A 23,797-nucleotide genomic window follows, 5' to 3' on the forward strand; every position below is an offset into this window, starting at 1 on the left:
TTGAGTCACTGGAGTGAGAATGCATGAACGGAAATTGGAATTCAGTTAGGTTGTTGTGAAAGAGATGATGAAGATTTACCGGCATAACCAGAAGACATAGATAGTTTCAGTTTTTGCTGTGTAGTTTCATGAAGAATGAAGGTTAATCGGTCATTTGGCGTGGCGGACGATGCTTTCAGCTCACGTTGCAATTTTTTTGTTTGTATTATGCGGTTTGTTAGATCATTTCGTATATAATTTCAAAAGAGTAATAATGTGATGTTTAACCTATAAAATATGGGGTCTACTTTCTCATGGAAATTTAAGTTAATTTTCAGTATGTTTTGGTTCATTATTTCGAATTAAACTTATGAAAAGATTTTAAACTTTTGAACACTGAAATTTTCGAACTTGAACGCTTCAGAATGAAGACGAATAGAGCATTGACTCAGTTTCGAGTGACTTCGAGCGCTCGTCATTCATGGGCCTATCAGAGAACACAGAACTCTTGGAATAAACAGGGTGTTTCCAAATTAAACGTGAACCTTGGAGGACGTGTTAGTTTGGCTCATTTGCTGTCGTTTGAGCTTTATTTATTGATAACCGAAAATCAACAGTTTCCGAGATATTTGAGTTCTTGCGAGTTTTAAAAGATTTCCCACCTCACTTGATTTTTCGTCAATTTTATTTTCATCAGATAATTTCCATGCTGTATCCATAAACAAAAAGAATATCTGCATATTCAGCAGTTGTAAACGTACACATCATCTTGTACAAAATAATAAAATACTTAATAAGTGATAGGATATTGGGATCTTGATCCCTTTTGATTAAATATTCACTATTTTTATTCCGAACATTCAAAAGGTTTCTTATAAAAAATTCTGCAGTTGCAGGCAAATTGATATTAGAAATTAATTTTTCTTTTCTTCATATACCAACTTTCAAATCATACTAATTCTTTTTCAACATCTAATACAGCATAGTGTTGCTTTTTTCATACATATCATATTCTTTTCTGATGAAAATAATCCAAAATTATAATCAAACTTCAACGTAGAAAATTTGACGAAAAATGGAGTAAAGTGGGAAAAAATCACCAGAACTCAAATATCTCGGAAACTGTTGATTTTCAGATATCGATAAATATGGCTCAAACGACAGCAAATGAGTCATACTAACACGTCCTCCAAGATTCACGTCTAATTTGGAAACACCCTGTATAATATCAGATGTGATTTATTATGATGTAATTGCTGTCGGTTCTTCGATCTAGTTGAGTAGTTTTGATGAAACGAGACTCCTAAAATGCGTGTAGAACATTTGAAAGATTATTATGCGATTGAACCTTACTTATTCGAGAATGAGGCTGGTGCACACTTCAGTAATTCCAAGAAAAACTAATAAATAAAAACAAAATAATTTTTTTTCGTTTGAAATCATTTATCAGCACTCTGTATAGCACAGTCTTACAAGGAACCATCGGATTGTTGACAATTGATGATTGACCAGGAAGAATCGAGTTTATTCGACCTTGACACTTACTCTGTAGGCCCATTATTATACATAACAAATGACCTTATAACGATTCAATCTCAGATGAATCATGATGTGAGAACCTCCTATCGAATTTACCTACTTTGAATTTACGTGTGAAAATATCACGTATTCGATAAATTGAATTGTAATTGCTGGATCAATTAGTTTTTATGAAATATTCATGGAATTATAAAGTGCTCATATGTATGCATGAAGGCTGTATTAAAACATTTATTATCCTCATGAATTAGATGGATATTCTCCATTAAGAGGAGTAATACTTTCTTTGAATTAACATTATTTAATTTTTTAATCTTTAGTCTTGTGTGAAACGTCTTAGAAGATCTGAGCTTGTGCGATTCGAAAAGACCGTTTTCTGCCTAGGCTCAAGAAAGTTTATTCATTGGAGGAGCAAAAAGAGCACAATTGTATTTGTGAAAAAAGAATAACCTTCATTTTAATTCGATTCAAGATGAATTGCCATCAAGTAAAGACCGAGTCAACCCAATACCATTTTTATACTAACTGACAAAGAAACTGCAACACGCAGAAGGAGCTGTTTAATTTTTTTTTTGTGAAACATAGATACTATAGCAAGGAGTGAATAATTGAAATTTGGAGAAAAATTGAAGGGCTTACCATTTTTTTTAATTCATTTGTTAATGATGTGTTTGTCCTCCGCGATTATCTATACACTTCCAAACACATCTCGGCATTGATGCAATAAGATGGTCTATTTCTTCTTGAGAGATACTATCCCAAGCTACCTGTACTTCATGTCTCAGAGCCGCCAAAGTCTGTGGGGGCTGGGGTTAATTTCCAAGCCTTCTAACCATGATATCCCAAACATGCTCTATGGGCGAAGGATCGGGGGATTTGGGCGGCCATGGCAAAAGATTCACATGGGTCGCTTCGGAAAAGTTTAAACTAACTCTGGCAACATGAGGTCGGGCATTATCCTGTTGAGATATTGGATTTTCGAGCCGGTTAAGGTAAGGGAGAACATATGGCTCCACTATTTCTTGAAGGTAACGCAGCGCTGTCATGTTACCTCGAATGAAGACTAAAGGTAACCTACTTGCATGTGCAAAAGCACCATATACCACAACGCCTACTGTCCGGTGTGCATGACGCTTTACATTGAACTGAGGTTCACGTCTTTCTCTCCGACGTCGTCTAACCCTACTTCGGCCACCATGTGCACCCAAGGAGAATCGAGATTCATCAGAAAAGACGACCTGACGCCATACCACATTTCAATGTTGACGTTTTCTGCACCACTGCAATCGTTGCCGCGCTGCTCAACCTTCAGAGGTAACACAAGATGGGGTCAATAATGCTGCAGTACAAAAAACCTTATCCGGCGGTAAACCGTTCGGACAGTTACAGAATGGCCTTGTTTTCCTAACCACTCATCAGCCAAAGATCGAGTTGTCACAAATCGATACCTAAAGGCCATAAGTCTTAGACGTCGATCTTGAACTTCATTTATGCCCCTTCGACGTCTGGTACCTACTCTTCTTCGATTTTGGGCATTATCAAACCACGCTTAACAACATCTCATAACAGTAGTTGGATTTCTGTTCGTACAGTTAGCGATTTCTCGAAATGACAACCTCGCCTCCCGTTGACCAATAATTCGACTTCTTTCAAATTTACTTAGTTGGTGATAAATTCCGCGTACAGTTGCAGTTTCTTTGTCAGTTAATATATTTTGCATCACCTTATGTGATACATAAGAAATTAAAATACATACTTGTATTACATAAGAAACAAAATTGAATAATTTCAACCAATGGAATTCATTACGACCAAGTGTGAACAACATGAGCAAATATGAAATCTGCATATCCTCTCTCAGGGATCACATCTTGGGACTGATTTTTTCTGGGTTTACTTGTAAACGTAACCAAACGGCCAAAACGAAAGATCTGACTGTAGAAATGAAGAGAGATCAAGAGAGAATTAAAATGAAATGTAAACAGTAACTGAACACTGAACAGTCAAGAGTATGTATAATAAATAACCATTAATTATCTTTAAATTTTTAGGGTTTTTTTTAGTAATCTGTATCAAATTTCGAAAAAATGTTCCTGTACTTGCCATTTTTCAAAATTAATTCCTAGTAGAACCAGAAATCAGAAAAATTCAGCCTTATGTATACTTATAGGACAGTTGGTCTGGTTGGTAGAAGGCCGAGTTTGCTAAATCCCCATATCGCTATTCACAGATCTACGTCAAACGTTCCATAATAGGACATTCTGAAGAAATATACACAGTCATATTCAATTCTATCAAACATATCAATGCACCTACCTGTACTTGCCAGAGCACCATATCATGCACACTGGTATCTGCCATCAGGAAATGAATCAAAACGGACAGCATATTCCAAGTAGCATAGCCAGCAGATCTGATTTTATCGGCATATTTATCAAAGTTCGCGTCCTGTTAGAATTAATTGATGATTTATATTCAGAACTTACACATATACATATCTCTCCTCCAGATACCGGACATTAGGCCTGAGTAATACAGGTAGATTTCGATCTTTATTATGTACGAAGATATCGTTTCGATTGAAACGACCCTAAGGAGACTACCAAATTGGCTAATTCAATTAAATGTAGTTCGTATTGATCATTCTGGTGAACAAAAAAAATCAATGAACCGTTAAATGTGACAACTGTGGATATGAGGAAATGTAATCTTCGAACGCGTGAAGGAAATGAATATGTTGGTTATGTTAGCACATGCATAAAAGACGTAGATACGAGTCTGAGAGAACAGTTATACCGTTTTCGCCATTATATTTAGTGTTTGTTAACTGTGGCATAAAATTTGATAGTACTTGCAACCGTCGAAGAAATGGCTCCACTTGAGTATAACAATCTTATCGTCATTGTTGCCTAACGATTGCTGATCGATTCTAGAGAAATGTTTTGCAGGAAGGAGTATTGTTCAAATAGAACATTATCTCGTCTTTATAGTTCCGCTGAACTCGTTTAGACTTGTTCTCCTACAGGAAACGCGTTATTTTATCTCTGGTGAAGATTTACTCACATTGAGGCTTGAATGATGGATGACTCCATGTGAGTTCATTGTCTGTTCATTTTTGTGCTCTTGTTATAAGAACTTCAACATCTTATTTCTTTCTTACTTCTTTTGTTTGAAAGGATTCTTCACATCACTAATTTGTGTCAACAGCTCAAATTTTTCCATAGGTTTCACTGTTAACGGTCGAAAAGGTGCTTCACGACGACCCAAAAGTGCTTTATGTTGCAAAATTTCAATGTGTTATTGAAGCATGTTTCTTTCGATTTTAGTAATGATGTCGTTTCAATAGAAAAATGTCAAAAGATGACAGTTGCCCAACGGGATATTCAAAATGAAACCTCTTGTTGGAAAAACCTTTAATTTAGGCGCTGCCATCTCGACATCACCTTCACCAACAGTCATTATTACGTAGAAGTCTATGAAATTTAACGTATTGAAATTAGTTTTGATATTTTAACACATATGTTATCAATAACACAAATTCAAAGGGAGCCACATATGGAATTTTTATTTATTTAAATTTCAATTCGAATATCAATAAAGGTCCATGGAAGTGGCAGAATTGAAATATTTTTATGTGTAATAGTTATTTGTTTTACTAGGCAGCAAAGTAGTAGATTGACTGCCGAGGCTGATAGTTCATAGCTGAGCTTGGCGAGGTTATGAATTCAGCCAAGGCCAGTGCCCTATTACCGCCTAGGCCAACATAGGCCATGGCCTAGGGGCGGCACAATTTTAGGGGCGGCAAATTTTTCGGTGAATAAAAAAAAATTCTTTAACTCCTCTACGAAAATGTAGAAATAGCCATCTGTCAGAAGAAGATTTAAAAAATTTGAATTTTTAAAATTCTCTTTACTCATAGGGGCGGCAAATTGTTTTTGGCCTAGGGGCGGAAAAGAGTTTAATCCGGCCCTGGCCAAGGCAGTCAATCCAATGTATCTTTGCTGCCGAGTTGAACATACAATTTTTTCTTCGATTGTTAATAATAATATATGAAGGATATAGTGAAAGCAAATTATTACAATTCCCACAATCTCTTCATTTTTCCCATAGGGATAAATTAAAACGAAATTTGATAGAAATCGCAATTGTTGGAATGCTAAGTTGTTATGGAAATGTTTATGTCCATAATAATTAAAGTTTGGCAACTTATGAAATATCTGAATTTTTTGGAATAATATCGAATATGTTTATATTATGGATAGTGATGGCGACTTAGAAGTACTAACTCCTGCCGAAATGAGGAAGGTGGCAAAAAATATTGATTGTCAGAAAATGCTGAATGTTTTATTCCTATTGAGAATAATCATGTTGCCTAGGCAGGAAAAGTTATACTTTTCTGATTGATATGTGTCTGCAAAATTAACATTTGCTGTCAATCGAAAAAAAAACTTTTTGTATTCGAGTTTGTGCTCCATTGAAACGTCATTATCAACTAATTGAATTTTGCTTTCATTATTTATTGTTCCACTCATATTATCTTCGAAATGATCCATTACGGAATTCTATTATTTGCTCCAATCCAAGTCGTTCTAATTCATCAAAATTATGTGGTACTTTTCAACCGTAATCGTTATAACCAAAGGCAAGAAATTTTAGATTCATAAGTGTTTTTTAATACCCGTATTTTTTTCTACTGCTTTGGTGCCTCGGGCAATGAATAAAAAATTACATAGAGGAAGCTACTTCTAAAAGAAGTAATAACAGTCAGGTATAAGTTTGGCTCCCACACTTACGGTACATAGTAGGATATGAATTATCAGTGTATTAACTATTCTTTTTAAATATTTCTTGCATGCACAATGGCAATTTCACATAATATCTCATCAACCTGAGTACGTGTAATATTTAGAGTGTACTGTAATAAATGTCATATTCTTGGAATTTTATTTAGCAAAAAGTAGTAGCATCCATTTGAAATCAATTATGCCAGAGTTCTGCATTTAAAATGCTTTCCACAAAACGAGACATAGATTGAAATAATTATTTATGATAGCTATCAAGGCATTGATATGCTTCCACGAGTTTTTATTGATTTTGTTAAAGACTCTTTTTAATGATGATATATTTCACGAGAAGAGAATCAACTATTGTGTACAAATTTTAGTGTTTATTGACATACTACTATTAGAGTTATACCATGTATTCCTGGCCTTATATTGCGATGGCGAATGCCCATTAAAGCGAAGAAAGTAGAAAATGAGGAAAAACATTCACTGAAATTTATAAGTCGGATCTTCCTTCAACTTGGCCTTGTTCACAAGAAGTAAAAAGTTTTCCTAGTTGAGAAACGAACCTAACCAATTATTATTGCGCAACAGTCTACTGTCGACTTCCATAAGTGGTAGTACAAGATGTTCCTAATTGGTCAAAGATTTCAGCCAATTTGCTTCCACTGTTATCTTGGAAAATATATGTAAATAACAGGGGGATCCATGCGTTGGACGTTGTATTACGTGAGATTTACGAGTTCGTAGTTTTGAGCAATCGACATTTATTCTATTTGTAAGCCGTAAATTCCGTCAACAGATTGGCACGTCAAACGAAGATTTATGTTCGTCCGAGACCTCTTCTTATCTGAGTTAACGTAACGATGTGTTTTGCGATCTGAGCGAGAAAACTCTCCTACAAGTTATCTGTAAAAAAGTTTTTCGCGCTGAAGGGATGTAGGAATTCTGATAAATATCAAAGTTATAGATATCGGTGCACTCGATATACCGGATTGGTAGGAAATGAGCACCATAAGAGATAAGGGCACTTGCTATACATGTAAATTGAGCCACGAAAAAATTTCAGTGCATATTATTATGCAGGTCAGATCCCCGATAAGAAACGCTTATGAAATCATAAAATTGACTGACTTGCATCAGGAGCTTTTGTCCATTCATGCGCCTATTGCACTCACACTGGGTTTCCAATGCGAGGTTTCATTTTGAATAGGCCACTATCTAAGCAGTTGTCACTTTTCATCTTTTGACATTTGACAATTGAAAACTACGCCTTTATTTAAAATCGAACGATAAAATGCAATGAAATTGTTGAAATAAACATAAACATGGTGAAAATTTTTCAGTCACAGTTTGTGATTCCTCGTTTATCTTGGGAATTGGGTGTTCTACAAACAATGTTACAACGTATTTAGAATAAAGACTTTGGGCCAGTTTCATAAACGAAAATGACGTTTTTTTGCTGATTGCGTCTTTGAAATGCAACAAAATGAACCAGATTTTCATCAAAACATCACATTCAGTGATGAGGCCTATTTTCATATCTGCGTTAGTAAACAGACTTGTCGCATTTTGGTCAACGGAAAAGCCAAGAATGATTGTTGTGAAGTGTCTTTAGCTTCAAGATATTTGGGCGATTTTTGGGCTGAAGATGTAATTGGGCCTTACTTATTCAAAAATGAGGCTTGTGCAATTGTAACAGTGAATGGATTGCGCTAATAGAATTATTATCCCATATCTATGATTAATAATTTTTTTATGGCCGGAATTGAAGATATTGATGTGGAAATCGTTTATTTTCAACAAGACGTCGCTATGTGCCACACAAGCAACGAAATAATCGCCATTTTGCAAGGAAAGCTTTCTGTCCATGTTAATTCTCGAAGAGATGATCCCAATTGGCCACCGAGATTTTGCGATTTAACACTTTTAGACCTTCTTTCTTCGGAGCTACGTGAAAGATCTAAGCCAATGCTCCACAATCGATTCAAGATCTCATGATGTTGGAATTTGAGAAATTATCGGGGACATTCTACAGCAAATGTGCGAATTGGTCATAGAAAATTTCATGAAAAATATATGGTGCTTCAACCCTAGCCACGGCGGCCATCTGATATCGTTTTCTATTGTAAATTGCATATCTTTTTCTTTACAATGATATAAACACCCATTGATTTGTCTTAAAATATACTCGTGTTCTTTTTAATATCAAAATGAACCCTCTTATTGGAAAACCCTTCACATAATATGCGTTTCAATGAATAATTTCCAGAAACCTTGAATATTTTGCTTAATCACATTTCGTATCACATGGTAAAAAACCTAATAATGAATACCAGAATTAAAAATTAGGAATCAAAAAGGGTTTTTTCTGAAGTAACTACCATATTAAAAATGACCTGATGTTCATGATAAAGTAATTAACCTCTACATAATAAACTAGGCAAGCAAGTATCTTATTGAGCATCTTCCCATCAGGACCAAAAACCTGATGATCGAGAATTCCACATCCAGCACTTTGTGACCTAGCGATCTGTAAATAAATCATTAAATCTCATCAAAAAGCCTAATACATGTACTCCCGATTAATTAGGTGAATAAAAGCAGATTTCCGTGGTTCATCGAGCAGGAATATCGGGTATTAATTTACGGAAGTTTTCTATCCATAAAAAACTTCCTGCGGATCAGAAATTAAAGCTGTTTCTCGGAAAAAGCTTTATCGATTGGTATAATTATCACTTTATTGATGAGGCACAACCGGTCAGGTGTTCAGCCAGTAAATCGGGAATTGAAGGTAGGCCTGAAACACAGAATATTCAAACATGAGCTTTGAACGGATTATTTAAATATGATTTTTTTTTAACTAGGCGTGAAAGTGGTTTTGATTCGTAATTTTCAGCAATTTAAGTTACCAGAGTTCAATTTTTCCTCTAGGAATGCCTAGGAACGCTGTCTACACGTACTTTGTGCATTTAAAGCTTTATTTCGAGTTTTACGTTAAGTTTATTTATCTACTCCTATTGAATTATATATCCATTATTCAACTGCTTTTGAGCAATTAATACTATCTATTAACAAACATCGTGAGTTATAATAACTCACTACTATAACTCACTATAATAAATCGGAAAATATGGATCTGTGCTTCTATACTTCTCTGTTTCTATTCGATTGGCCGAAAGGGAACATTCCATTATTGTTATTGAGGGGAGGAATGTCCGAGGGAATGTCACTTTAATAATTTTGACGTTTTCAAATTAATTTGATATCTAAGTACTCGGAATGTTTTGCTGAAAACGATTAATTCAGATAGTGAAGATGAAATATTATATAGGTATACATTTACATTTTCAAAAGACAAACAGCTAATGATTGATAACCATACAGAATTACTTGCCCGAAAAAAATATAAAGGAGTTTGTTGCAGTAAGGTCATTAAGTCGTCATTTACAGGGAATGTTTTTTGGTATATTTGAATGCATTTTTATAGGCAACTATTGAGGTTTTTCAATATAGTTCTATGTCTGTACATACTCTATACTGAATTCGAGCTAGCCGAAGCTAGTTCGATTGTGATTGTTGACACTATGTTTCCATCTCTCTTGTAGTTGGGATCGAGCACATATGTTTATTTCCCATTCCTTCTGTCTATATTCTAAGTCTGTATTTTTTTCTTAGTATTTATTGATATAGTCGTAGATAAAGTATAGTATTCAACTTGCGGTAATGGTCATAACTCACTTGATGAATCACAGCACTCGCCTGCGGCTCGTGCTGCAAACTTCATCTGCGTGAGTTATGACCTACATTACCGCTCGTTGAATAATATACTATAAATAAATAAACCCTTAATCAGCTGTTTTATGACTCAAGAATATTTTTGTGAAGTATTGGTGAAGCTTTTGGACATATGGAATGCACGTTGAGTCAGAGACTTTTGGGCGCTCGATCATTTATGCCCCAATTGCACCCTTATAAACCACAGAACTGTATACAGGGTGTTCCACCAATGACGCGATACTTTATTACGGTAAAGCGCTGAAATTTTCGAATTTTTTTTTCGCCACAGTATCATTAGGCTCCATTATCATTATTATCATTATCTTCCGTGAACTGCGACCATGTAGATCTTTTGTTCTCTACCCTATTCATTCACGGAAACCCAAGGAGGTCGTCAATGGTGTTGATAAAACTGACAACCTCCTTAGGGGCCTTGGCCGTTACCTCACGGGAATTCAGGACAGGCTTCCCCATATGAATGGTTCTTAGGTCAGCCAGCTCTGGACAATTGCATACCATGCGTGTTCTGCTGTTGCTGCTTCTGATCCACAGAGCCTGTAAATCTCTACTGCTGACTGCCCCGTCAGCAGTCCCACCATCACCGTAAGCTTAGCTCGTGACAGCTTCAAGAGCTTTCTGGCGTAGGTAGGTGAAATCATTACGAGTTTCTTGGCCTGAGTGAGTCCAGGAGTGTTTGTCCAGTGGGTTATCCTGTTATTCAACTTCCATTGCTGTACCGCTGTCTTATATTGGTCTTTTCCTAGCCCACAGAAAGGCTCAGGTCCAGCAGGTGTTAACCTTGATGCACTGTATGCAAGTTCATCGGCTTTTTCGTTTCCTTCAACATCACAGTGCCCTGGTATCCATAAAAGAGCCACTTTATTGTCTCTGGCCAGTTGACTTATGGTGTTACGGCACTCCCAGGTCAACAGAGACTCCTGGCAATACGATTCCAGGGATCTCAGCGTGGTCTGGCTGTCCGTGGTGATGTAGACACGGAAAGTTATTTATATGAAATTTCGAACAGATATGGATTCATTTATTGAATCCAATCTGAAAATTCAATAAAAACAGGGTGTTCCATACTAAAGAACAAATGTTTTTTGATACACCATGTGTATTTCCAAAGAATTTGAGAATGTGGCCTAATAATACTATCTTGGTGGTCAATGGTAGTTCTGTGGTTTCTAAGCGATAAATTGGCTCATAAATGACGATTGCTCAAAAGCTCCTGACCTTGTTGCCCCCTTGGCCATACCTACATGCAATTATGTGGTCTTCAAGGGCACAATTGGCAAATGAATGAACGACCGATCAAAAGCTCCTGACCTCACGTAATTTTTCCTACTTCAAACCCTCACTAGTTTTCTTATGTGATGTTCTATTATTATGGAGATCTATTTTTATTCTGTGCGGATATTGAAAATTTTATCAATCGTGTCTCAATAATTTCAAAGATGAATTTAAAATTTTTTTCATTAAATCGAATTACCAATTGTTCTAGAAACTCCTCCAAGTAAAATTTTTATTTGTCACTTTCTTATTCGGTTATATTTCAATTTATTGATATTCTGAATATTCAATATGAAATACACGAGAACGAACAATCTTTTCTTCTGAAAAATCTCTAAAGAGATTCTTATTTTGTCATCAGAATGTAAAAATTCCCAAAATTGAAATTGAAATTCATAATTGAAAGACTTGAGTTACGATTGAAAAACTCTTCAATTTTCAAAGTGATATAAAACAAAAACAGTATATCATAATCTAAACTACCATTCAAAGGTTTTTTTTTCCAAAAATTGAAGGAATCGATCAAGCGATTTTTGCACCGAATCAAAATGAATCTGCACTGAAGAACCCAGTGGGAAAGGTATGTGCAGAATCTGCTACTGTGCTTGCATCCAACTTGCTAGGGTACATAAATTGTTTCAATTTCAAATTGACAGAGTACAGAGGGAATACACAAAACGTCCTATGAAAAAACAAAATGAGAAATGATTGATGTTCCTAGTCTTCAGTTTTTTGCGCTCCCCCTTTGAAAATACGTGGCTGTGACGAACCGAAGTTCACCTATTTTGAAATGGTGGAAGGTGAGTCCTTTTCACGTTGGAATCGAACCGAAAACTAGAACGGATTATATTATTCCTGCCTCTCAAGCAGAATCATTTGATTATTGTGTTCAAACCATTACACCATTCATTTTGCCCCCTTTCTCGTCAACACTAGAAAAGGGATGTGCGGAAAATATACATAACCAGTTCTAGTACGTGTAAGGGTATATAAAGGTGGTGCATGGCTTTTGCTTCTTTTTTTTAAGCAATGCAAACGATATCAATCAAGAATCTTTGTAATCTTCTAGGGGTATCAAAATTAGGATTTGATTTTTGACTCCTGTGAAGTGGACCTAACACTTTTCTGACAAATGGTTTGTGAAATACTTCACGTTTGATTGTCTTTTCTGTCATTCTACAATAGATTCGATCTTCTCAATGTGAGTTATATAGGGTTTTCCCTCAGAGTAATAAATATAGATAGAGGAAGCATATGTCATTTTCAGTAAGCAAATTTTGTCCCTAACATGAACTATCAAATTTGACATGAAGCGCAGGGAGAAGAAAACATATCAGTGATACTATATTTCATTCAATTCGCGAGTTTCTCCACGAAGATCGCACTTCTTATGTTCCATAGTGAAACAACGTATCATATTAACTCAAAATATATTGAAATAAATATATCAGAAATTCAGAAAACAAACTTCAAGCGCGCCAAACGACGTGAAACAACCGATGACACTAGGAAAGCAAAAGTTGCCAAACCTTGGATTTCAGCAAGTAGATACGGAAAATAATAAATATTCTGCTTATTATAAATTCGAAAATTAGGAGAAATATCGGATTCCAAATATTAAAATTTGTATATTTAATCGGGAATCACTCGAATAAATATATTTTATTCAATATAATATACATTCATAACGATATAGTAAAATTGTGAATTTGAAAATACATCACAATCCGATAATGACATCTAACCATGTTGGGGACGTGTAAAAATTGCGTATACTCCCTCTATCTATGTTTATTACTCTATTGGTTTTCCAATAAGAGGTTCCTTTTCGATAAAAAAAAAATAGTATGTTTTTCAGAGAAATTGATAGATGTTTATTTCATTGTGAAGGGAAAAACGATATCAGCCAAATGGTCACCACAACTACGGTAGCAGCACCATATCCTTTTCATGAAATTTTCCATGATCAATTCGCACATTTGTGGCTGCATGTCTTCGATAACTCCACGAATTCTATCTTTAAAGTCTTGAATCGATCGTGGAGCATTGTCATAGACCTTATCTATCACGTGGCTCTCAAGAAAAAGTCTGAAGGTATTAAATCACAAAATCTCGATGACCAATTGTGATCACCTATTCGAGAAATAACACGGACAGAAAACTCTTATTGCAAAATTGCGATTGTTTCGTTGCTTGTATGGCAGGTATCGCAGTTTTGTTGAAATTAAACGTAGTTCACATCAATATAATTCAATTCCGGCCATAAAAAATTATTAGAAAACCTTTTTTCGTCAACACTCGGGCTACAGCAACAATATTCTCAGTTGTTCCTGATCGAAGTATACGGTTTCGATTCTTCACATCACTATTATATTATCTTGGACCAACAGCTCAAATTTCTCCACCAGTTGGACTATTGCCGCCCTTGAAGGTGCTTCTCAATTACCCAAAAGTGCTTTGATTTTGAGAACTGTGAAATTTTCACCAATTTTGTAGTGAATTTCAATAATTTCAAAGCTTTGTTCAATCGTTTATCATTTTAGTGATAGCGTAGTTTCCTCTTGTCAAATGTCAAAAGATGACAGCTTCAAAAGTGGTAGCTAAGACCAGATAGCGCACTCTTCAAAATGAAACCTCTTATTGAAAAACCCCGTAGATGACTTCGATATAATTTTTGCAATTTGTCGAAAAATGCATTTTTGTGTATACAGGTTTTGAGATTCCGAGATTCTCACTTAATTTTTACTCAGATCACTGGACAAGTACGTTTCTTTAGATAATTGAGTTACAATTGAATTGGTTTGTTTTTAAGTTTGATTTTTAATTTGAATTCAACAAGTTTGCTTGAATCAATTTTGCTTATCATTTAAACTGAACAATATAATGTTGCCTCATTGTTGGATTCATAACCTGAGCTGTCGAACTGAAATTATAGCAAAATGAGCATTGCCATCTCGTTGAAAAAAAAAAATTTTCTAGAAATTGGGTAAACTGTTAATTGGAGTTCATTTGTCTCTTAAAAAATGAACTAGTGCACTCAAAGGCATAAACCAATAAACAAAATGTTGGAAAGGATTGATCCTCAATAAAAGTTGAAAGAATTGGAAATAATTCGAGCAAAAACTTATTCCAAAGGTGTATTGAAATCAGGGTTAGTGTAAAGGGTGGGCCAAATTGAACACTTTTGAATGGGTCCTTTTTCTATACTAGATAAATGAAAACTGGTGTCGGTGTCTAAGGACCAATTTCCATGAGAAACTCAATATCCGCATCTCCATAGCTATCACCGTTACATAGTAACAGGGCGTTTTTCGAAAATTTCATTTTCAAAATATTGCTGTAACTTCTTTCAGTTGAAAAGTCTTCATTTTTGTAAAAACAATCTTGTAGCAACTTTTAACGTAGAATTCAATGACGTTAAATGAATTTTCCGCAAACTGATATTTCATGAGATATCGCTACGAACATTTTTTTCCAATTGGTACACCCCGTATATTTCTACATATTTCAATAGAGCTGAAAATTACCATTCCAAAAAAATAGCATACTTAATATTTTATTGAAGTCAAGTTCGAATTCCCAACAGGTGGCCGGCTAACTCGCCTGACCTAACATCTATGGTGAAGATTATATCTTTTAATCTTCTCCAAAGCTAAAAGTCCATAGAAGTTAGGTCAGGTGACCATCCAATTTGGCCTACATTTCAAACCGATCGAAAACAATTATAATAACCAAGGGGACCAGGTCAGACAATTTTTGACAGAACCTGAAGCTTCCAACCCTCACCCTAGCCAAATTTCAACGGTCGTCCAGTCTAAACCACTAGACCGAAACCATCCCCGAGCAGATGTTCAAATGTTCCGCTGCATCGCCTGCTCATCAGTACCTAGTGCTCTAAATCAATTCGTATAAAACATTTATGTTCATTTAGCTACTTCGACTTCCCCCCCTCCCCAGTTTGATTTATGACATATTATTTTGATTCATGTACATGCGAGCCCCGCCAGTGAGTTGTTATGTTGATTGAAATTAAAGTAAGGAAGAGTTATGGCCGTATTTGACATTCGATTTCAGCATATAATAATTGCTTTATGATTCTTCGTATAGACTCTTTAAAGTTTTTTTTAAAAGTTCATGATGATGAATGTGGTATCGTACGATGAAAATATTTTCCTCAGTCTGATTTTTTATTTATGTTATTTTGTGATCCGATTTATAAAAATGCAAGAGAAGCACTGACGTGAAGTTAAGATACTTTTCCGAATAATAAAGAAAAATTGAGAGTCGCATCAATCAAAAAATTTTGGATGTCTCTATGTGCTTATCATAAAATTCAAACGTTTCCTTATGCGGCTGAGTGTACAAAAATATTATTTCTTATAACATCAGTTTCAAGACGATAAGTCTTTCATTATAAATTCTCGATGCTCAAAAGAGTGCTAAAGAAAGATCTCTCATGAATTAGTGAATTAGTTGTGACTTGATTTTCTTGTGTTTTTGGTGTTTACTTTCGAATAATTCATATTTAATTTGATTACCTTTATTGTATTTTTTGTATCACATGCAATATTTTACCATGGAGTGAACAAATTCAATGCATTTTAGATGCGTGTATCGTTCCATTTTTATTAATGGCGTAGTTGTTACTTGTAAAATGTCAAAAAATGACAGCTGCCCTATTGAAAATGAAACCTCCTATTGGAAAACCCTATACATTTTCTTTCAAAATTCGTAAAAAGCTAGGATGGTACAATAAATGAGATAGATTATATAGAGTTTGACTACCATACCCGATATCCTTGAATTGGCCATTGTAATCCTATTTTGATTTTCGTGAATTATGATGAGGAAATGATAAAAAATTATGTTGAATATACACTGTATTCATTCAATTGAATGTGATCTAAGATCAAGATAAAGACATCGGTGAAAATCTCAAGAATCATTTACTTTCTGCCAATAACGTGCAACGATTTTGCACGCTTCGATTCATGTTATGCTACTGGAATTTTCAAAGACGCGGTAATTTGTTGATTCATCGTATGGAATTGGTCGGGATGCGGATGCACGTATCCAGAGAAAGAAACAGAGAGAATTTTCTGAAAGATTTTCAATAATTATCGAGATACGTATCTTGTTTTAGATTTCAGCCATTACTAGTTTAATTTGAGATTAAGAATTTAATTTCTCGGCAAGAATTGTGTCGGGATTCTCGCACTTCCCGTGGTATTGGAACAACAAAAATCTCTCTTGGAATTGAAAAATATCAAGAAGTATTTCCTTGAGATATAGAAGTTGGAATAGTACGTACGTTAAAGCACTTGAGTTCCTGAAACTGAGAGAATACCTGCGTCACACTTGGCGTTATTATTTCAACGTCGCTGAATGGGAATTGGAGTACTATAGCTTCCTGCTAAGATCTGATGTTGAAATGGCTGAAAATAATCTACAGAAGAGGTTCCATCCTAATAGCACAGTAATTCATTAAAATCTGATTTAAGTTAAGTTTTTATTTCAATATTATTTGATTATAGTGAAAAGGATCGATCTTTGTATATTTCAATTTTATTGAATTTGTAAAAACCTGGGTAGGAGTTTTGTTGCCAAATAAGCCAAACCACCCTTAGAAATCAGTCTTAAAGTGTCATGGGGAATTTTAACGTTACAAACGATATGAAATATTCCTGATATGGGTATGTACGATATTTATGACTGAAAAAAAAAGTTTAACATGAATTATTAGGTCTGCAATTTGTGGAAAAGCTCTAAAGCTGATTAGCCGATAATTCATTTACCGACAATTGTTTTTCTCTGACTCAAATGTCTATATTAGTTGTTCATGAGGTAAAATGAGGTGATTCACTTATTGGATCAATTTGTATTACCTCCGTATTGAGCTGCGAGAACTATTCAATAACAACTCCGTATAAAGTGCCATTTAAAACAATTTAGAAATCAAACACCATTATGCCATTAATCATTTCCAATCCGACAAGTTGATTATCTGTATTCAATGAACTATGAATACATATTTCACGTGAAATAATCACTGCAGCAATAAATGTACGAACAATATTTCAATTGCGCGAGATTGGCAGGCGATCGTGAACTTGACGGGAAAGAAATGTTCGTTTATACAGGGTGGTTCACCGTGGTGGACTATTAGACGTTTATGGAAACCAATCATAATTTTGTGATGAAAACTTGCATGTTTGGGTTTGGGACAATGGGATCTCTGCAACTTCCGATTATACCGGAAACAGACTACTACTCCCTTATTTCATATGCCACACTCAGTATATTATTCCATTATTAGATAGTTTTTTTGATGACAATTTCAGCAATATGCCATACCTTGGGTGAAACTCAACGGTTTAAGAGTTAATGGGATTCTTATGAAAAAATTGTGGCGACGAGTACTGAAATTTTTTTGAAAATTTCTGCAGAAAAAGTTTTTTTCGAAAAAACTTTTTTCATGTTAGATTCTGTAAATACGTAGACTTTTAAGACTGTTTGCAGTTTGTACTAAAAATGTACAGGGTGTTTATCAGAGGATCATGAACTTGGACAACTCAAATTAATCAAAACTTAGGAGTTTCAAATTAGAACCGATATTTTTTATTATTTTACCCTATACCAAAATGAATACCCCAAAAGTTATCGAGGAAGAACTTTAAATGAAGAAGAACCGCAATTTCTAACTGTGTGGAGTAATGTTTGACTTCCGGAAAACACAGCAAGAAACTGAAATACGATGTTTCGATAACTAAATTTTGCATTTCATGAATTATAATTGATTTTTCGTTGAGATTATTTAGAATTCCATAAACCAATAAAATTTTCAATTACTCATAATAACATCGAATTTTAGGTTCTTTCCGGAAGTTACAGACTACTCTACACAGTTAGAAATTGCAGTTTTTCCTCGTTTAAGGTTCTTCCTCGATAACTCTTGATGTAGGTAGTCATTTTAGGTATAAGGCTTACTTAAGTAACTAGGAATTCACGGCTTGGCTTGATTTTCAAGCTACTTGGCTTGAGCTTGACTTGATTTCAAGTCAAGTAGTAGTTTTTCAATCTCAAGTCAAGTCAAGTATTTATTTATCAAGTACTTGAATCATATCAAGCAACTTGATTTTTGGCGGTTTTATTGTGTAGTGTCACATCAATAAAAAAATTATGAAATGGGAAGGAAACTTGCAAAAACACTTTTATTTATTGAACTCAATGTATAAAAAACCAGAAATATCAACTCTTTTGATATAGAAACATGAATTAAATCACTATAAATCATAAAAAAATAAAAAATACTAAAAAAACAAACTTTCTTAATATGCAGAAACCTCCAGGCTTTGTTTGATTTCATAATTTTCCATCTAGGATCTAAGATATATGAGGCATCTTAGAGATTTGTCGCCTAACCTATTGCGGGTTTTTGTAACTCTAAGAGTATCTCTGGAAAATTTTCTTTCAACAGGAGCTAAATGGCGTTGATAAAAATCATTGACCGTTTTGGAAAGATATTTCTAAAACTACAAAAATCTACCGATAGATTTCAAAGAAATGTGAGGAAACTACTAATAAAGTCACACTGGCTAATGCTTCAGTCTCTCGGCGCTCGAGGAATTCCCTTATTTAGTCCAAACGCGCACGGGATTGTAGAAATATATGCCGTGCGATGCGTGAATATCAAGCTCAGGTAATATTAAGTAGCTCGATATCAAGTTAAGCAATAAATATCTGAAATCAAGTCAAGTCAAGCTCAACTATGTAATTTTCCTCGAGCTTGATTGTTTAGTCAAGTAGTTGGTTAAAATGTCAAGCTACTTGGCTTGATGAATCCCTATCCACGCAGTAAGAAATTGCTCATTTATGGTTCTTCCTCGATAACTCTTAAAGTATTCATTTTAGTTATAGGGTTTGCTTAAATAACCTCCCCCTTTTTTACACTTAGAATTGACTGAAATAATAAAATATATAACTTCTAATTTGAAAATCTTGAGTTTTGATGAATTTGAGTTGTTCAAGTTCATGATCTTCTAATAAACACCCTGTACATTTTTAGTCCAAACAATCTTATAATACTATACGTATTTGCAAATTCGAAAATGAAAAACTCATAAACCGTTGAGTTTTATCCAATTGTTGAAATTGTCATCAAAAAAGCTATTTTAAGATGCAACAATATACTGGGCGTACCACTTGTAATAAGGAAGTAGTATTCTGTTTCCGGTATAACCGGAAGTTGTAGAGAACTGAAAATATTTTAGAGAGAAGATCATTGTCTCAAACCCCAACAACCACATTTTTAGCACAAAACTATGATCAGTTTTCCATAAACGTCTAATAGATCATCGAGGTGAACCACCCTGTATATATGGCCGAGACTATGTGATAACCATTAGACGGGCCTCCATTAAAACCTAATTAATTGGTAATGAAAATTTCATGGTCCGTTTAATGCATGAAATTTTAGTATTCATGAACAACTAAGAACGTCCTCGATTTTTTTTTTTCAGGCTACACGCCGGTCTATTGCCAAATAAGCGACTAGGATGTTGCCATGAGTGACCAGGAAGAGCCAAGTCTCCAGTCTCGTTCCCAGCTGCCCTCAGGGGGCCGTCGTTCGGTCTGTTCACGTCCCCCTTCCCATCTACTCTCAGACTGTCCAACTGAGCAAGAGGAATCGTCTACCATTGGACAGCAGAGATCTGTTTCGCTGGTAAGGCATATATTATTATGGTTTTATCATTACTTGAGAATATAATTCTACATTTAATCCAATTTTATGTAAATAAAGAAAAGAATATCTTGAGCAAAGTTTTAAGTCTTTTTAATATATAATATAATAAACTTAATTTAGCACTCGGCTATTGAAAACAATACAAATGTAATCCACTAACTTAATTAAATTCTTCATAAATATAACTGTCACAAATATCTACAATAAAATTCTTGTAACCTGCTGTATAATGTTCCATTTGAACAAAATAAATTGCAATATAAAAAAAAACAAAGAATTACCAAAATTGGAAATGCATGGGTTATCTATGTCGTGGTATGGATTTCATATCCTTGTTTCAATGAAGGGTCATATGTTTAGTTGAAGGTTCAGAGTAATAAACATAGATAGTCATGTCATTTTCAGTGAGCAAATTTTGTCCCCAACATTAACTATCAAATTTAACATGAAGCGCGCGGAAATGAAAACATATCAGTGATTCAATATTTTACTCAATATGCGAGTTTCTCCACAAAGAACGCACTCATGTCCCATAGTGAATCAATGTTTCATATATACTCAAAATATATTGAAATAAATACCTAAATATATCAGAAATTCGGAAAACAAACTTCAAGCGCGCCAAACGACGTGAAACAACCGATGACACTAGGAGAGCAAAAGTTGCCAAACCTTGGATTGCAGCAAGTAGATACAGAAAATAATAAATACTATACTCATTATAAATTCTATAATTAGGAAAAATATCGGATTCCAAATATTTAAATTTGCATATTTAATCGGGAATCATTCAAATAAATATATTTCATTCGTTATAATATTCATTCATAATGATATAGTAAAATTGTGGATTTGAAAATATATCACAATTTTACAACGTGATCTAACCATGTTGGGGACATGTAAAAATTTCGTATACTTCCTCTATCTATGTTTTTACTCTATGGTTGAAGTTTACAATTCAACAATATCGATCGTTTATCTGCCGCTGAACATGTGAAAATTGTGACTACTCATTACAAAAATAATGATTCTTCAGTAAATGCGTTTCGTGCATTACGGGCAGATTATTGTCGAGATAGTCGTCCATCTAGGCGTACAATTCGACTGAAAATACTGCTGCTATAAGCAAACGTGTTGAAGAAGATCCAAATTTATCCATTCCTGGTCGCGCACAACATTTGGACCTCTCTTATGGCACGCTGAGGCGTATTTAGCATCTGGATTTGTACTCCATCCTTATAAGATTCGGTTGACACAAAAACTAAAGCCAGCTGACCATGTAATATGTAGAACATATGCCGATTGGGTGCTTGGACAACAATGTTTGGATGACGATTTTTTGCAATGGATTTTCTTCAGCGATGAAGCACTTTTTTTACTTGGTTTGGTAGCTATGTAAACAAGCTAACTTGCCGCATATGGGGCAGTGTAAAATTCTTATGTCACTGCTGAGAGAGCATTACATCCACAAAAAAAAACACTCACTGTATGGTGTGCAATTTATTCTAATGTAGTTATTGGCCCGTACTCCTCTCTGAAAATGTAAAAGGTGTCATCAATTTTCATCGCTATAGCCAAATGATTACCGATTGGTTTTATTTCGAGAAAAATCCCAGGATGCGTAACTTTCTCATCGTTTCTGCGATATGAATTAGCCACCAAGATCTTGTGATTTATCGCCTTTCAATTTTTTTATGGGGTTATGCCGATAATTCTCAGACTATTGACGATCTGAAAACCAACATCCGTCAAGTTATTTGTCAGATATTGCCCGAAATGTACCGAAGAGTCATCGAAAATTAAATTAATATAAAAATACTTTAGAATTATGGAATTTGCAGTCCACAAATTCTGAAATATTTATGGTAGGTTTCATAAAACTTTCATCGTGGTGATTTGCTCGATGAGGATTTTTAGCTTAACCAAGTATTGACACATTAATTCCTGGTAAGGATATGTACCTACTCTGCAGACTTAAGTTAACATTTGTCTAATTCAAAATGTGCTGCTCTATAAATAATGGAAATAACAAGTGTAAAAATAATTAAGAATTGAAAAAATTTCCAGGTCCATCGAGTATATGTTAAATTCATTTTGTATTTATTTGCTCATTCAATATTTCAGGGGGGGCTCAGAACCGCCTTGCTCTCCCTCTAGCGACGCAGTGGCGTCCGATAAAGTATCGCACTAGATATCTAGATACACAATGAACGATTTTAATAATTTAAAAAAACAGTAGTAAGTTAGGAATTTTGCTTCGAATATTTAAATTTTCAATACTAAAAAATATTCCGTTGCATCCAAACAAGTTTTTTAATACAGTTCACTAGATATTTGTATTCAATAGTAAATGAAAAGAAATTGATAATGTGTCAAATTAATGATATGTAATGATATTTGGAACTCCATTACAGTAAGATCTCAAATGAGGTCTTGACGATCAATTTGTACCTTGTCAAATTTTCTTCGAATATCGTAATTCTTCTTGGAACTCATTAACAGCAATAATAAATCAGAAAATCGATAAATCGGTACTTCTTCCTACCTCCACACCGTTCAATCTGCTTTTTGTTCTTGAATTCTCATTCCAATTTGACGCTAAAAACAAATTCTTCTCGCAAGAATTCCCGACAGTCATCGGAAGGAATCCACCAAAATAATCCATTAAAATTTCATGCGGTCCGAAGTTAACGTGTGATGCTTTTGCTTTCTTTCTCGACCGTCGGTTTCGATTTCGTTCTCCACTTTTTTTTTTCTTTTTCGTTTTGTACTGCCTAGCAGCGACAAGGAACGTGGGTTTGCAATCCTTGAGCAATGAATAATGGGATGCTGGAGATCGAACGAGCCGATTTCGTGTGGCAAGACTGAATTGGTAAGAATAATTGGTCGATTTTATTCATCGACTGGCCGATATTAGGTGTGAAGATTGATTTAGTCAAGTTTTTTTCGCAGTAGGTTAGGTGACAGATTTTGAATATTGATCTCGAAAAAAACTTATTTCGTTAATAAACACGTTTAAAAATTGTGTCTCGAATTACCACAAGTTTTCATGGAAATTAATGAGATCTTAGTAAAAGTACACAAATAGAGTTGTAAGATAATTAACAGACCAATTGAAAAGTCCCCGGTCTACCATAGTAAAACACATTTTTTTTGTAAAATTCGATTTTATTATTCAACATAGTTGCTTTCGAGGGCGATACAGCGATTATAGCCATCTTCCAACTTTTCGATACCATTTTTGTAGTACAATAAGTCTTCCGCTCCAAAATAGGCCTCAGTTTCGGCGATTACTTCTTCATTGGCGCTAAATTTCTTTTTAGCGAGACTTCTTTTGAGGTCTGAGAACAGAAAAAAGTCGCTGGGGGCCAGATCTGGCGAATACGGTGGATGCAGAAGCAATTCGAAGACCAATTCATGCAATTTTGCCATTGTTTTCATTGATTCCTGACATGGCGCATTGTCTTAATAAACAGCACCTTCTTTTCTTTAAATGGGGTCTTTTTTAAAGATTTCATCCTTCAAACTATCCAATAACGCGATATAGTAATCGCTGTGTATATGATGTACACGTTCAGATGATATCTTCACAATGTTTTCTGTCTCGATCTACTTCACTTTACGGTCATCCAAAATTATATTTTTTGATTTTTTTGTCGGTGACAGCCTCTTTTGG

The 23,797-nt window shown here is 34.7% G+C and overlaps 1 protein-coding gene across 4 annotated transcripts in view; it reads left to right on the forward strand.

Annotated features, from left to right (window-relative positions):
• Positions 1–23,797, forward strand: part of LOC123680482 — a 129,571-nt gene that overhangs the window by 46,686 nt on the left and 59,088 nt on the right. For 3 of the 4 annotated variants that reach the window (XM_045618403.1, XM_045618402.1, XM_045618405.1), the window contains exon 3: positions 19,895–20,097. In XM_045618403.1, the coding sequence (XP_045474359.1) occupies positions 19,939–20,097 (159 nt within the window). In that variant the 5' untranslated portion in view covers positions 19,895–19,938. Of the gene's footprint in view, positions 1–18,702; positions 18,709–19,894; positions 20,098–23,797 lie in introns of all 4 variants that reach the window. The other variant, XM_045618406.1, reaches the window with a different exon arrangement.

The sequence above is a fragment of the Harmonia axyridis genome, chromosome 5 (assembly GCF_914767665.1).
Source record: "Harmonia axyridis chromosome 5, icHarAxyr1.1, whole genome shotgun sequence".
Taxonomy (NCBI): domain Eukaryota; kingdom Metazoa; phylum Arthropoda; class Insecta; order Coleoptera; family Coccinellidae; genus Harmonia; species Harmonia axyridis.